Genomic DNA, 14,932 nt, shown 5'->3' on the forward strand with positions numbered 1-14,932 from the left:
TATCTTTGGTTACACAGCATTATTGCGATCCGTTTGCTCAAGATAAGTCATGCATAAACCCACTGCATCGACCATGAACTCAATATATTTATCTAAACTCTGAAAATTGCGGGGTACTAACCACGATACTAACACTATGAGCCCTCGTTGCGTACCCTGCAATCGAGACTTTAGCAATGATGAAGCTCTCCAGCAACACAAACGAGACTCACCAGCACACAAATCCGACTGTATAACATGCGATCGCCATTTCAAAAACGACAAGGCTCTGACACAGCACTACCAGAATGCCGCTGTTCACGCTCAATCCTCTAAACATCCAGCCATTCTTACGATGTCTCCTCAAAAACCAAAGTCGGCCACAAAACCAAAGTCAAACAAAAAATGGTCGATGTATCCTTCACTTCACAATGAAGTGTCTGACCTCCTTTACAAAGACAATCTTTCCTTCAGCTTCTACGAGAAGGACGACACCAAAAGCTGCATAAAAGAATATGATACGAATATCATGGGCCAGTTCGCTTGCAGCAATACAGCATGCCTGGCTGTCTGGACAAGCAAGCGAATAGCCATCACTATACGGAAATATCTCGACGGGCGATACAATGCAAGAGTATATTACCAATCCTGCAAACGCTGCCGCATGACAAGTGAACCACAACTGGATTATTCATACGCAGAAAGAGTGGCATATCGCCTCAAGAAGTGGTCTGGCATCCAGATGGAACTCCATCCCTTCTCAGGGCAGAGTAACGGTCCACATAGAAGTGATCTATGTGAAGGGTGTAAGCAAGGTCATTGCAGCCAAATGGGATTGTGATTCTAGTCAACTTCGTAATAACAAGCATCGCGATAGGGACAAAGGCAGTCCTTTTCTATAGCAGAATCGATGTTGTGGTGAGAGTACTTGTTGCAAACTGCGTAGCTGTTGGAAACAACTTTTTTATTAGTAATACCACCAAATAATCGACTATACTGCCCGGTAGTCTCTCTACAAGCAAATGAAACGATGCAGATGAAAATCAATTAACTCTCCCCAGAATTCTCAGAGATTCTCATCCATGTATTTCACCGTGCGACGGTACTACACTTTCACGTAGGATGAAGTTCGTAGAAGAGAGCAGAAAAGACTATATAATAACAATCGATGGGCTGCCAGAGAGATATACCTTCGGTGTATTGATGTTTCAAAAGTGAGAGGGAGAAAGTGATCGAGGTTTCCGAATTGCGAACATTAAGATTTTGCAAAACGGTTCTATACCACTAAGGCTACTACATTTTGGTCGTCTCGCCGGTTCATTTAAGGGCGCATAATTGCACAGTGTACTTAGCGTGTTGCGGTATAGCTGATATATAGAGTTAGTAGAAGACTATCTTGCAATGCACAAAATCGAGTGAGAACGATGACTGACTCGCACCTGTCATAACATGAGTTTTCAGGAGATAGAGGGGTACCATATCCCAGTAGACCACATGACAGCCCACCAGATACAAGCAGAAGCTAGCTATAACGGAAGCCGATTCTGCAAGCGAGTGTATCACAGATAGCTGCATACAGGTTTTGAGCTTGATTGTTCTTGCTGCATGCTTACCTGTTCCCGAACCACTTTGGCTGCCAAGACCCCGCGGGCCTGTCCTTCGAGAACAATAGCAGTGGATTTTCAAGCCACAGCCCCATACTACTATACTATTCGGGCCCCCTCTGGATACGAACTTACCCTTTTTAGAAAAATACTATGCTAAACACATAGCTATCCTTCGTTATGTGCATGCGAACAGTGCTAACCAATAGATTCTAATTACATCGAGTCCGTCACATGGCCGCCTTGATTATTTGTCGAACGAGACTAAACTTTCGATAGTTGTGCCATGAGAGAGCTGTCAAGGCTGGGTGGGTCTTCCGACAATGACAAGGAAGAGAGCACCTCCGTGAACCGAACCCAAGAACAATAGTAACACAACAGGACGCAACCACCACCCTTTCTCAATGTCTACACTGCAGCAACCAGAAAGAAAATCTAGAACACACCGATAATGAACAATTCTATCCCACAAAGGAAACCCCTTCTTTCTCTTCCCATGACGTCCGATCTCTGTCCAGACTTAAAAAAAACATATAAGTTCTTCGAATCCTTCGAGTCCAACTTCATCACCGCACAAGTCATCAGTCCTGCAATCACTTGAATTACTCTCGCTCCAACTCTATCCTTACCCAAGAAACTCTTTTTTCTCCAACCAAATCAAAATGGCAAGCGTTGTTACTGGACACGGTTGCACCATCTCCCGCCGTGGCGTCGTTACCGGACCGGGCTGCACCATTTCCCGCGGTGTTGTTACAGGCCCCGGATGCACCATCTCTTAAGCAGTCTTGCCTAGTTGCGTGAGAGAGAGAGGGGGGGGGGGACTGGCGGTTGTTACCATTCTTCCGACGACTATTCCTACACATGACGAGGGAACGATGGGAAAGAGGGGGGAAGAGTGACTCGCTCTTTCTCCTTTCTTCTCGACCTGTCAACCTCGGCGCTTTGTTACTCTGCGACACCAAATTCGACCACGGAAATCGGCTTCGAAATGGACAAAAATCTTCGACATGGCACGTTGAACTACGGACGGACGAAGAAAAGTTTATTAATGGGGCTTGTGGGATTTGAAAAGTCGGTGTGGCTGATGCAGGGTGATAGGTCTATTATTTTGATTATTACTGCATGTATCTAAATCCTTTGCGTTGAAAAATCAATGGAAGGAATAGCTTGGTGACGGTATGCTCATGCTATAATTTGTGATGATTTTTAATTCTTTCTGATTGGTAATGCATCTGTGTGATGTTTGATTGAAAAGATGTATCGTCATGCTTGAGATCAAAGCAGGTGGAAGGAACACGGTGGTTGCGGTCACGTGTTTTGGCGCTAGTTCAGGAGGTAACTACTCGTAATAACTCGTCATAGATCGGACAATTAGCATACAGCCGACGTTGCAATCAAGTCCTTGTTCTAAAGAAGAGCATTCATATTCAGATATATGTATTTGAGCGAACGTTAGTCCGTCGTATGCACTTGCTGCTTACTTACTATGCGGCTGCCTTTACACCTAGCGTAAGTTCATGTAAGTTTTATGCAACATGTGTAGCGCCCCTCTTTTTTTTAGTTTTTAGTTTAGTTTTATGTGTAGGCTGAGTACATTAGCATGCGGCGGTGTTTTTCCATCACGTCCTAACGTCAGACCATATTGTCATCTTGCCGAATGCGCAATGGCCAGTTCTTAGAGCGCAGGTATCCGGTATTCTCTCCATAAATAAAAACCAAAGGGACTTGGCGGCCCAGGATCATTGAAGACAAGCGGTATCTCGCCCCTGCGCTCAGCAAAAAAGACATATTGAAATGACACTAGATAGGGCTTGAAAGCAAGGAAGACGTCTGGATAAACAATGTCGCCCGGAGTATTAGTACAGTTCAACGGCGTTGGCTATATATGTGCACATGTACCCACTCGAACCTGTAAGCCAAAGAGAGCCAAGGCGCCAGTCCCAAGGCGGCATGGCGGTGAAGTGCATCATCATCATTAGAGTACCACACACCGGTACTGAGGGACGGCGGCGGCACGGTCGGGCGGAGAACCATCGAGTGCATACATATGTCGGCATTGCTACGTGCTAGTAGTAGGTAGGGTACGGCAACTTGCTCGCGCAGCTGACGGCCCTGGTTCTTAGATACAGAGCGTGGTTGATGAAGCAACCAATGGCAGTGGGCATCACACTGGCTAGCCTTGTCGGGAGAGCGATCGGCGCGCGGACGCTTCTCAGGGGGCGCGGTGCGCCATGCGATCAGAACAACCAGGGTGGCCAGGGCGGGCTCTGGGAGTAAGGCCAGGGAGACGAGGCTATTGCGGCGTACACGCAGCACCCGACCGTTGTCGCGTTTCGCTCCTCGTTGGCTGAGTGCTGCTCAAATCAAATCTAGTCAAATCAGACGTCAGCCCTGTGCTGTGCTGTGCGCCGTACACGCTCCCTGCCCATCTCCTCTCCTCTTCCTCTTCCTCTGCTGCATCACCACACCACCGCTCCCCCAAACGCCCTTACAGACGACATGTGCGCGCGCCCCGTCTGTCTCTCCGCCTAGACACCTATCCACCTCCCCCCCAGCGTCCACCACGCCGCCCACCACACCCACCGTCTTCGCAACCCGAATGCGTGCGCGATAGGCCCCGGGCTGCCATTGCAACTCCGCTCTCGCAGCACTCACGCCGCCATGTCCTTTCTCTTCGGCAAGAAGAACAAGCAGCAGCAACAGCAGGCCACCACCGCGCTCCCGCCAGCCACTAGGGACATCACATCTGCTCATGGCCCATCGCAACAGCCATCCGCGCCCAATGGAGCCACTGCTCGCGACGCTGAAAAGCCCCGTGGCGGCCCCCAGGGCCCTACGACGACCCCTAGCGGCAGTGTCAACAACTCATTGAGTTCCCTTCAGGGCTCTGTCAACGCCTCGACGCCAGAGCAAAAGACCCTCCGTGAGAAGACGGACCCCAATGCCCAGGTCCGCCCAGGTCCGCTCCCTCTCCATTTGTGCGCCTACTGACTGCCCCAGAATGCAAACAACAGACTCGTCGGCAGCAATGCCTCGGAATCACCCTACCCATGGTCGTCGCGCCGCCTCAACTTCACCGCCGGCAATCCCTTTCCTCGATACGGCGCCGCCATCAATTCCACCGCCTCGAAAGATGGCACCATCTATCTCATGGGAGGACTCGTGGGCGGCGCGACGGTCAAGGGCGATTTGTGGCTGACGGAAATGGGAAACGGCAGCATGACATGTTATCCCATTTCCACTACCGGAGACGGCCCTGGACCGCGTGTCGGCCACGCTAGCTTGCTGGTTGGCAACGCGTTTATTGTGTTTGGAGGTGACACCAAGCTGGCCGACAACGACGACCTTGACGACACTCTCTATCTCCTAAACACCTGTTTGTGTTCCTCCATGTTTGTTCTTACCTCCTAGCTGACAACGCCCTAGCAACCAAACACTGGTCGCGTGCACTACCCCAAGGTCCCCGCCCTACTGGCCGTTACGGACACACGTTGAACATCCTTGGCTCCAAGATATACATTTTTGGAGGTCAGGTCGAGGGCTTCTTCTTCAATGATCTCGTCGCCTTTGATCTCAACTCGCTGCAGTCGTCTGCAAGCCGTTGGGAAGTCTTGCTGCCAAACTCCAAGGAACAGACGTCTCCCCAGGGCTCATCCCCACAAGCTCGTACAAATCACTCCGTCGTTACATGGAACGATCAACTCTACCTGTACGTATCGCGCCTATTGAGTGCGCATAATCTTGTCTGCTAACTCATCCCAGTTTCGGTGGCACAGACGGTATTACCTGGTTCAATGATGTCTGGACATACAACCCACGCACCAACGCCTGGACTGAACTTGATTGCATTGGCTACATCCCCGTCGCTCGTGAAGGCCATTCTGCCGCCCTGGTCAACGACACAATGTATATCTTTGGCGGGCGCACCCAAGAAGGCGTTGACCTGGGTGACCTTGCCGCCTTTCGCATTTCGTCGCGCCGCTGGTACATGTTTCAAAACATGGGGCATTCTCCCTCAGCTCGATCTGGTCACAGTATGACTTCATTCGGAAAACACATTGTTGTTCTCGCTGGCGAGCCTAGTTCGTCCATCAGCGATAAGAACGAGCTCAGTCTCAGCTACATCCTGGACACTTCGAAGATTAGATATCCGCCCAATGAGAGCGCTCCCCCTCCACCCCAGCAGCAACAGGCACCAACCACTCAACGAAAAATGAGCGGCGGTGAAAAAGGAATTATACCCCCTAAAGTTGGATCACCCCCTGTCCGGGAAAGCATAATGGCCGCCTCGCAACTTTCCTCTTCTCCAGACAACATGACAAACGGATCCATGTCCGCAGGATCAAGGCTGCCACGCGCAGCCAGTCAGCAGCCAGGCCCGCCACCACTTCAGCAACCGCCACAGCCACGAGAGAACGGTGCCAAGGCTAGGAGTAGGACCCCTACCAAGAATGAGCGTGGCTATGGTCCTCCTCTCGACATAGGGGCTGCAGCTGCTGTTAATAGAGAAAATGTATCGCAAGGAACGCGGGATAGTCCACTTGCGAGCGACATGGAGCGGAAATCTTCCGATGCTGTTGGCGGCCGACGAACACCCAAGCAGTCGATGGACACCGTACGGTCTGCCAGCACGGTTTCACGAAACACATCTAGATCGCACCAGCAACAAGCTTCCCAGGAGAGCATAGATCAGTCAACCAGGCCGTCAATAGATTCTCAGCAACATCGTGGTCCAGTCAAAGAAGTCCAGCACCTGCGCAATGACAGCGCAAAGAATGCATCGCCAGTGACTGATCAGCGCAACAACGAGCTGGCTCGAGAACTCGAGCATCTCAAAAGTCGCAATGCATGGTACGCCTCAGAACTTGCCCTGGCGCGCAGAGCAGGCTACAATGCCGGTACTTCGACAAGCCCTGTCTTTGACGAACGATCCGCCGACTCATTCAGGGACGAGGATAAGCCATTACTGGAAGCGCTTCTAAAGATGAAAACTGAACTGGAACGTGTGCAGGCCTCGATCAAGACCCAGGGCGAGGACGCGGCAAGGAGAATTGCTGAAGTAGAAAGACAGCGAGACGCAGCCGTGGGTGAGGCTATATACGCCAAAACCAAATTGGCTGCTCATGGAGGCAGTAGCAGACACGGGACACCACAGCCTGATGGACCCCGGAACGTCAGTACGCCTGATGCTGATCGCCTTCAAGACGCCAACCGCCGGCTAGCTGCTTCCATAGCAGCTCAGACTGAACTGACTACCAGGGTCGAGCAGTTGACGCGTCAAATCGAGGCCGAAAGCAAAGCACGACAGCTGGCAGAAGAGACGGCAGAAGCGGCACAGAAACGCGTGAATGAGCTGGATTCAACGCGACAAAAGGCTACTGCTGAGTCTGAGCACCTGCGTGCCGAGCTTCACGAAGCCGAGCGAATTGCAAGAGAGGTCTCCACGAGTGCCGCAGAGTCAGAGTCGTCAGCCAAGCTTCTAGCCATTGACAACCAAGAATTGAGCACCAAATTTGAGAAAGCCTCTGAAGAATCAAAGGCCCAAACTGCCATTATCCAATCCTTGCGCGACGCTGCTCTCGCGTCCACCGAGAAGGCAACGTTGTTGGAGAAGAAGCTCAGCGAGGAGCGGCAGCAGAGCGACGCCCTTCGTCAGAAGTTTGCTCAATTGCGCAGCGAACATGAAGCACGTGCGACCGAGCTGGAAACTATTCAACAAAAGCTTCGCGATGCAGAGGAGCTTGCAGAAAGTCACGCAGAGGAAGCACGCATCCACCGCGCCACTGTTTTCTCAGGTCTGCAGAGCATGACTGAGCGATCTGAACAGGACGGTACAAACGCCGATGAGCGAGTCACTGTGCTGAAACAGCAGCTCGAAACCGCAACCTTGATGGCTCGCAAGAACCAGACGGCAGCCGACCAGGCTTCAGAGAAGCTCCGCCGAGCAGAGGAACGCATTGCTGGTCTAGAGGCTTATCAAGAACAGTCCAGCCGCGAGGGACTCAGCATCCGCAAACAGCTGCAACAGGCCATGCGAGATGTACAACTCTCCGAGACTGAGAAGATTGAGCTTCATCAGCAGCATGAGCGACTGCGCCTTGAGAGCAACGCATTCGAGGTGCAGCTCAAGACACTTCGTAACCTTCTCGAAGAAAGGGGTGTCAATCCTGTAGACGCCCGTCGCTCAAAGGTTTTGGACAGCCCCAGCTCCAGGTTTGGCACGCCAGAGTTGAACCGAGTTCGTGAACTCGAACAACAGGTCGACGCCATGAACAAGGCACACGAAGAGTTACGTGCCGTATTCGAGGAGCGTGAGCACGAGGTCAGCAAGGAATGGGAAGAGAAGCTGCAGGCGCTGCACAACGACCACCAAGCTGCTGTCAAATACCTCCGAGGTACCGAGAAGATGCTCACCAAGATGAAGCAGGAGCTCGACCGCTACAAGAGCGCCAACTCTAAGCTTGAAGAGGAGCTAGCTCAAAAGAAGCGGGAAGCGCGCAGCCCTGCTCGAACAGACACCGCCGAACTGGAGGCAGAACGTACCGCACTCCGCTCAGAACTATCAAAGACGCAGGAGAAGATGGATACTACTGTTGCCCGCTTCGAGAGCCAGCTTTCTCAACTACAAACTGAGTTGGCCTCTGCCCGCGCCGAAGCTGAGAAGGCAGCAGCTGCCACAAAGCAAGCCGAGGGCCAGGCATCCCAATTCCAGGCCGACCTTGAAGCGCTCCGCAGCCAGCATGCGCAGGTCGAAGAGCGTGCACGGGAAGCCGAAAGCAGGGTGCAAATGTTCTTGGACCAGTTCGAAACATCGGTTGACAACTACCGCCGTCAATCGCAGGCTCCAGGTGACGCTACTCGTTCTGAGCACGCACGCCACCGCGGACATGACAGCGTCGCCTCGGGTGAGTCGCTGTACAGTCACAACGATGGTTCCAGTACGCCAGAAGCTATTCCCCGCCCCGAATCTGCTGCTACCCGCAACTCCATGGCTCTCGACAGCCTCGCATCCGAATTGGATGCCCTCCGAAGCCACTGGGAGACCACCAACAAGGCCTACCGCCTGAGCGACCGCTTCGACTTTGAGCGCACGCCTACGAACGACAAGACTACATTGAACGAGTCCCTCTCACAGTGGAGGAATAACGTGGACATGGACGACAGCGATGATGACGATGACAGCGTCAATGATGTCAAAGGTGTCAAGGATGCCAAAGACGTCAAGGATGCGAAGCCCATGAAGTCTACATCCCCCGTTACCCCGTCTGCCCCACAAACTCATTGATACCCCCCGCAAAAAAAAGTCACGCATAGGACTTGCATGAAAGACTCTTGTTTTTTTCTTCTTCTTTTTCTTTTCTATCCCATCTACTTGCGGGTTTGGAAATGTTCCTGGACATCCCGTCTGGCGTCAAACTGGGCTGCAGTATTTCCTTCTTCTCCATCATCATCATCACCCCTTAGGTGTACTGCGGAGAAGGGGCTTTCCCTGTTCTATACCATTTTGCTTTCTCTCTAATTTGCGAAACTGTCATGTCTGTTTTGATCACGTGATGATTGCGCAAATCTTTTTTTTGGTTTGAGTACTACACGCTGCTGGGCTTGTTGGCGGATGAGAAAATGCAGAAGGGCCAGCTTGACTATTTGGATTTTTTTTTACCTTTCGGTTAATATACATATTGTCATGTACCGACTGCCCCCCTTCCTGTTTGCATTGCGCGCAACTCCCTTTTTCTCAAACCTGTCAATGCCGCATATGAACTCTGGTTGTTTTTTGTTTTGGTTTCCGGTGTAGACTCGAGTTCGTTCGTCGTTGTCGTCGTCGGTTGTGGTGGGAAAAGAGAGAGAGAAAGACCCCTAATGTGTATTACGAGCCGTTTGTAGTCTTTTGTTCTGTTGTTGTTTGGTTATTCTTTGGGTGGGGGTGGTAAAGTCCCATGATGTACGTAGGCTGAGCCTTACTGGCGTAATTATTGCAAGACTGTTTTTTTTGGGATTATTGATGAGTTTGAATATGTGGATTGCTTGTGTCCTTGTGACTCGTACTTGTGTTTGATTCGATGTAGGTCACGGCTATGTGTAGACGTAAGACTTTCTTTTCTGAAATCGTTTGAATACATCTATGCTTGTGCTGTTACTTCTATTCTATATCTGACCTGTCTATACGCAAATGTGTTCAGCACAAGTGTGTATGTAAAGCATTTGTATTTACATTGATGCCTATGCTATGTCTTTTTACTGCAGCCCACTGCTGTAACTCCCGACCATGTGCCCTACCACGTGCTCTCCCCCCCAGCATAATCTCACGCACAACAATACGAAATTTCTCAATTGCAATCATTCATCCTTTACCCAGTTCACCCCATCCCACCAGCAACCCTACTCAGTTGCGTGCAGACCCACATTGCCTTTCCCCAACCGTGCCCTCTACCTCCTCACTCGCTCACTCACTCCTCACCGCACCCACACCGCCCGCACAATAACCTAAACGCACCGATTACGTCGATCGCTATCAAGGCATAATAGCTTTGAGCAGGAGAATAGAAGATGGGGGAAAAGTGGGGTATGATTGTTTGTCTGTTGAGACAATATGAGGTGGGTGTTGCTGGACAATGGGGATTATTGTGGTGATGTGGTGAGGAGGCTGAAGGGGGGTTTTTTTTTGCTGCAGTTATCTTGGACCTCGCTGTCTGCTTTTCTACTTCTTCTTTTGCTCGTCAGTCTTCCTTCTTCCTCTATCTTCTGTACTCTACTTTCTGAGTTTGCAGTTCTTTCTCTTCTTTGCAGACGGCCGGTTCGTCAACTCTTCTTTTCTTTCTTTTTCAACAGCAATATTCTACGCTTTGTACGGGCTGGAACCGTCGTTTGAACGCTTTTTGTGAACGAGGGATCTAGTAGCCCCCTGCGTCTGCTTCTTTTACTTGAATATAGAAGAGGAGAGAGAAGGAATGGCGTCACGTCGTGCCACTGCTGCCCCTGGTGAGCCACAGTACGCTGCAGGGGTGTCGCAGGCGACTCCCGAGTCTTTCAACTTGTCAGAAGAGAATCATCGCCTGCTGGATGCGGATTTTGATGCCTTTTTTGACCTTCCTGCGGATACACTAGAGAGCTTGCTTCAGCCTGTGCGGGATGAGTTTCGGGAGGTGATCGAGGTTCCTACTACGCCTGCTCCTGGTTCTGCTCCAACTCCTATCCCTATTCCCACTGTTTCTGCTCCTGCTAAGTATTCACCGGAGGCATCCGGTACGTGGTCGCAGCCAGAAAATGCAGCACTGCTGGGTATGGGTTCTGGCGACCTATCCGATTTTCCCAATTTCTTTACCAAATTCGTACCAGCTCCGATTGATAATGGAAGAGGAAGAGGAGGAAGTGCAGGGCTCAATGTGAAATTCAACTCCAACGGTCTCGACACTACCTTGAGTGAGCCTTTCAACTTTCTCGGCGAAGATGGATTCGATTTCCAGAACAGCGGATTTCTGCCCGCTGCAAACAACTTGGACATTCAGGCATCGCTTCAGCCGGTTCAAGGGCTGCAGTCGAATGGCGGCGGTGTCATGACCAACCTCCATGGCAGTGAACAGAACGCCTACAACGGATCCTCGACTGCGCCTGATCCCTATGGCTTTATCCAGAATGGTCAGAATGGGTTCTCGGTAGGTCCACAGAACTATGGTGGTGGCCAGAACATCAGGAACGAGGCCCCGACACTGCCACAGAACTACAATGTCGGCTATCAAGTGAAGAATGAGGTCTCGCCACACGCAAACGACTTCGTCTTTGTTCAGAACGACAGGAACGATATTTCGGCACAACCACGAAACAACTTTGACCAGGTTGCGAATGTGAGCGGATATGGCACGCAGGCGGTTCCATACACTTTCTTGGACAGCGAGCATGCGTCGCAGGCGACTCCCCACAGCGAGGGAAGCAATGTATTCGACTATGTCCATGTCGAGGAAGCCGGTCCAGTCAACCCTGTCCGGCCAGGAAACCCACCACCACATGCAGACAACCTCGGGCAACCAGGTATGGATGCTATTTACCAACAGTTCATGAACAGTCAGTGTTTCCAGCGGTCTGGACCTGCTCCTACGATTCCAGCCCCAGCATCCGTCTCCGCGCCAAGGCGGAATCCAGCATCAGCATCTGTTCCTGCACCAAGGCGAAATCGAGCTCCAGCATCCGTTCCCGCATCAAGGCGAAATACAGCTTCGGCTCCAGTTTCTGCATCCGCTGATTTCCTTCCTACTACTATGGCTGCTCCTGCTCTTCCTGCTGCCACTGCTTATACAGTACCTCCACCTGTTGTTGCAACCAACACCTCCACCGGCACCACTGCGCCTCCTGTACCCGCACCCATGTTGAGCAATGCCAACAATGTACTGCTAACGGCACAAACCTACATCCCACTCATCAACGACCGCATTCTCCCCCTTAATCCAAACGGACCCAGACCGATATATCCCGCATTTAGCAACCACTTCACCACAGGAGAAGCTGCAAAGCGCTACCGCAAACGCTCACGCGGAATGGTCAAGAATCAAGCACCAGATGTTTCGCGGGTAAAGCAATTCGGACGTAAGTCGACTCTTCACCCTGGCCCCCTCCTGCTCTCCCCCCTTCCCCACGCGGAAGTCTAACTAGTACGCCCCCAGGTGATTACTGGGTCCGCTACATCTACGAAGCCATTATCGATATCTCGAATATAGACGACAGCTTGGTGTCAGTCCACCGCCGCCGCATCGCGGAACGTTTAGCCCATGACCCCTTGGACCTCGAAGCCTTGGCGCACCACATCTTTGACTGCGCCATTGCTGTGCACGAGATTGGATGGAACAGGTCGCTTGTTTACCACAAGAAAGCCAAGCGGGGAAAGCTTGTTGATGTGGGCGAGAAGTGTCTGGAGAGGAGACTCACTCGTATTTGTACGGTGCTGCAGCAGAAGAAGGCGACAGTGGATGATGCGTTGAGAGGTGGTATCACGCTGCGGCTGCTGTGCGATAACCCTGAGGCGAGGGCGTTTACCAAGAACTCGAACAATGCAGGGAATAATAAGAGGGGGCAAAAATTGAGGAAGTTGAAGGAGATGGGTGTTGTGATTCCTGATAAGCCTGAGGTGCCCCAGGTGCCTGAGGAGCTTGAGGAGCTTGAGGGTTCTGAAGGTTCTGAGGACTCGGAAGATTCGGAGGATTCTGAGGATTCTGAGTAACGGGAGTGCTGCTGAGATGCTCTTTCTTGCTTTTCTTTTCTCTTCTCTTTCAGTTCTCACTTTAGCGTTTTTCACATCTCTGGCTGGCGGCTGGTTCCGAAGCCTTTGGGGATTTCATTCTTCGAGATACCCCATGCGATGATGTTTTGTCTTCTTCTTTCTTTCAAGAGACGAATACCCCATTGCTTTTTTTTTCAGTAGAATTTAACTCCACCCACACTTTCCACTTGCATCTTCACAGGATCCTGACTCTTTGTACTTTCTTGACCCGTCTTCTTCTCTACAGCCTCTTCCTGTAACGCTGCCTCCCTCATAGCTCTTCTCTTCTTCTTGCTCTGAAACAGCGCTTCCTCATCTTGTATATCTTTCAAGACTATTCTACACGTCAGTATTCCATCCCAAATCAACCAAAATACGAGGAGAAAAACTCACCCTGTTTCCACTCCCGCTCTTCCACTGCATTACCCGTACCCAAAGCCCCCTCAACATCCACCTTCTCACCCCTTTGCACCCTCTCAATGACCTCACGCAAGATCCCAATCTTAGCTTCTGCCCTGCGCAAGTCGTGGTTACGCTCCTGTTTCAGCCATAAGATCTGGATGGCTTGGCTGCCGACGAGGAGGCCGAGAATAATGTAGGGTGTGGCGGGGTTCCATTCTTTGGAGCGGGGTGTTTCGGCGCGTGTTTTCAATGGCTTGGGAATCAACGAAGCCCAGAAGCTGGGCTGAACGATGCGTGGAACGGATAAGTAGCGGGGTTGGGGGAGGGGTTGTGTGTAGGCTGCGAATGCGCGCATGTGTGGGCGTGTGGGTTGTAGAAGGGCATTGCGATGGGCGGCGGGCATGCGGAGGAGCTGGCGGAAGAGAATAGAGGGATCCATGACTAGATACGATATCTAATTTGTGGCGGCGAGTAGGTGGTCTTGGTGCGCTGAATTGGAGACAACAAGTCGAGTCGTAAACTATTACATGGAATTTCTTATGTTGATACCTAAAGCGGTTTAGCGTCGTATTTCACAGATACCGAGGTCCGCCTATCTGTATCATATGTATGCCTACCCGCCTCCTTAGGGGCGTCTCAGATCCCCTTCCCGTATATTCCACAAGAGCTTTTCCTCTACAACATGAGTGACTCAGAAAAAAAGAAAGGTCCCAGGTTTGGGGGCGACTTTTCTGATTCGCCGACTGACAAAGTCAAGCAATGGGTTTGTCCATCTCTATCCGCCTACATCATGTCTTGCTGACATGACCGTCGCGCAATGCTAGTTTGACGTGATTAATGGCTTCGAATATAATGTATGTTTATTCCTTGACCATAATTCCAAGTCGGGGGCTCTAATAGGGTGGTAATATAGGGCCATGATGCCATCGTAGCCAAGATACTCAAGCTGGAATCAGTCACGTATACGCCGTCTAGTGGGAATCCGCATGATGCGCGCACAGTCTTCAGCTTTGTGGTGCCAGAGGAACTTTGCAACATTGGAGGCAATCTTCATGGAGGCGCGGTAGCATTGGTCTTTGACATCGCGACGTCGCTGACTATTTTGCCGTGTGCGCGCGAGGGATTCTGGGATGGTGGTAATGTTTCACGAAACCGGTAGGTTGTTGAATGCCAAACAGATGATGAGTCTTGCTAACATTCGGGCAGTAAGTGCTGCATTGTGTGTGGGAGCTGAAATGCTTTGACATCACGTCGTGTTTTCCAAGTCCGTATCAGAGCCTTACTAACTGACGCCCAAAGTCAACTGCACGTACGTAAGGCCGGCGCCGGTAGGTTCGACCATCTTTGTGGAAAGCTGGGTTGTGCATCTGGGCAAGCGCATGGGTCTGACCATGGGGACGATGAAGCTAGATTCGAAGGATGGAAAGGTCTGCTATACCTGCGAGCATGGGAAAGCGAGTCTGGGCGGATCCAATATGTGAGGGGATGGAACAGGTATTTGGGACGATTAAAGCTAGGATGAAACATAATTTCTGAATGTACTAGTAGTATATAGAATCTTGGTCAATTACAAGTTTAGTGTCAACGCGGGTGTAAAGAACTTAAGTATGTACGTTGGTAGAGTACAGGCAGGGAAGAGCTGGGCCATTTGGTGCTTAGTGGAGCCTTGTACATATGTCATCGCCGGATGCGACACCAT

At 51.1% G+C, this 14,932-nt stretch overlaps 4 protein-coding genes across 4 annotated transcripts; 3 read left to right on the top strand and 1 right to left on the bottom strand.

Annotated features, from left to right (window-relative positions):
* The first annotated feature begins 116 nt into the window (after nucleotides 1–116).
* COCSADRAFT_35399 (uncharacterized protein) lies at nucleotides 117–954 on the top strand. The gene has a single exon (XM_007700109.1). The coding sequence runs from the start codon at nucleotides 137–139 to the stop codon at nucleotides 818–820; it is 684 nt and encodes a 227-aa protein (XP_007698299.1). The 5' UTR covers nucleotides 117–136; the 3' UTR covers nucleotides 821–954.
* A 9,577-nt stretch (nucleotides 955–10,531) lies between these two features.
* On the top strand, nucleotides 10,532–12,792 carry COCSADRAFT_159006 (uncharacterized protein; the record flags this gene model as incomplete). Its single annotated transcript, XM_007700333.1, has 2 exons — nucleotides 10,532–12,161; nucleotides 12,239–12,792. The coding sequence occupies 2 exons, from the start codon at nucleotides 10,532–10,534 to the stop codon at nucleotides 12,790–12,792; spliced, it is 2,184 nt and encodes a 727-aa protein (XP_007698523.1).
* Nucleotides 12,793–12,986: 194 nt separating this feature from the next.
* On the bottom strand, nucleotides 12,987–13,672 carry COCSADRAFT_86536 (uncharacterized protein; the record flags this gene model as incomplete). The annotated part of the gene is made up of 2 exons (XM_007700334.1): nucleotides 12,987–13,165; nucleotides 13,225–13,672. 2 exons carry the CDS (start codon nucleotides 13,670–13,672, stop codon nucleotides 12,987–12,989), a joined length of 627 nt encoding a protein of 208 aa, XP_007698524.1.
* A 189-nt stretch (nucleotides 13,673–13,861) lies between these two features.
* Nucleotides 13,862–14,824, top strand: COCSADRAFT_180132 (uncharacterized protein). Its single transcript, XM_007700335.1, has 5 exons — nucleotides 13,862–13,996; nucleotides 14,058–14,087; nucleotides 14,147–14,388; nucleotides 14,440–14,456; nucleotides 14,533–14,824. Exons 1-5 carry the CDS (start codon nucleotides 13,916–13,918, stop codon nucleotides 14,712–14,714), a joined length of 552 nt encoding a protein of 183 aa, XP_007698525.1. The 5' UTR covers nucleotides 13,862–13,915; the 3' UTR covers nucleotides 14,715–14,824.
* The last annotated feature ends 108 nt before the right edge of the window (nucleotides 14,825–14,932 follow it).

Source organism: Bipolaris sorokiniana (genome assembly GCF_000338995.1).
Source record: "Bipolaris sorokiniana ND90Pr unplaced genomic scaffold COCSAscaffold_5, whole genome shotgun sequence".
Lineage (NCBI taxonomy): Eukaryota > Fungi > Ascomycota > Dothideomycetes > Pleosporales > Pleosporaceae > Bipolaris > Bipolaris sorokiniana.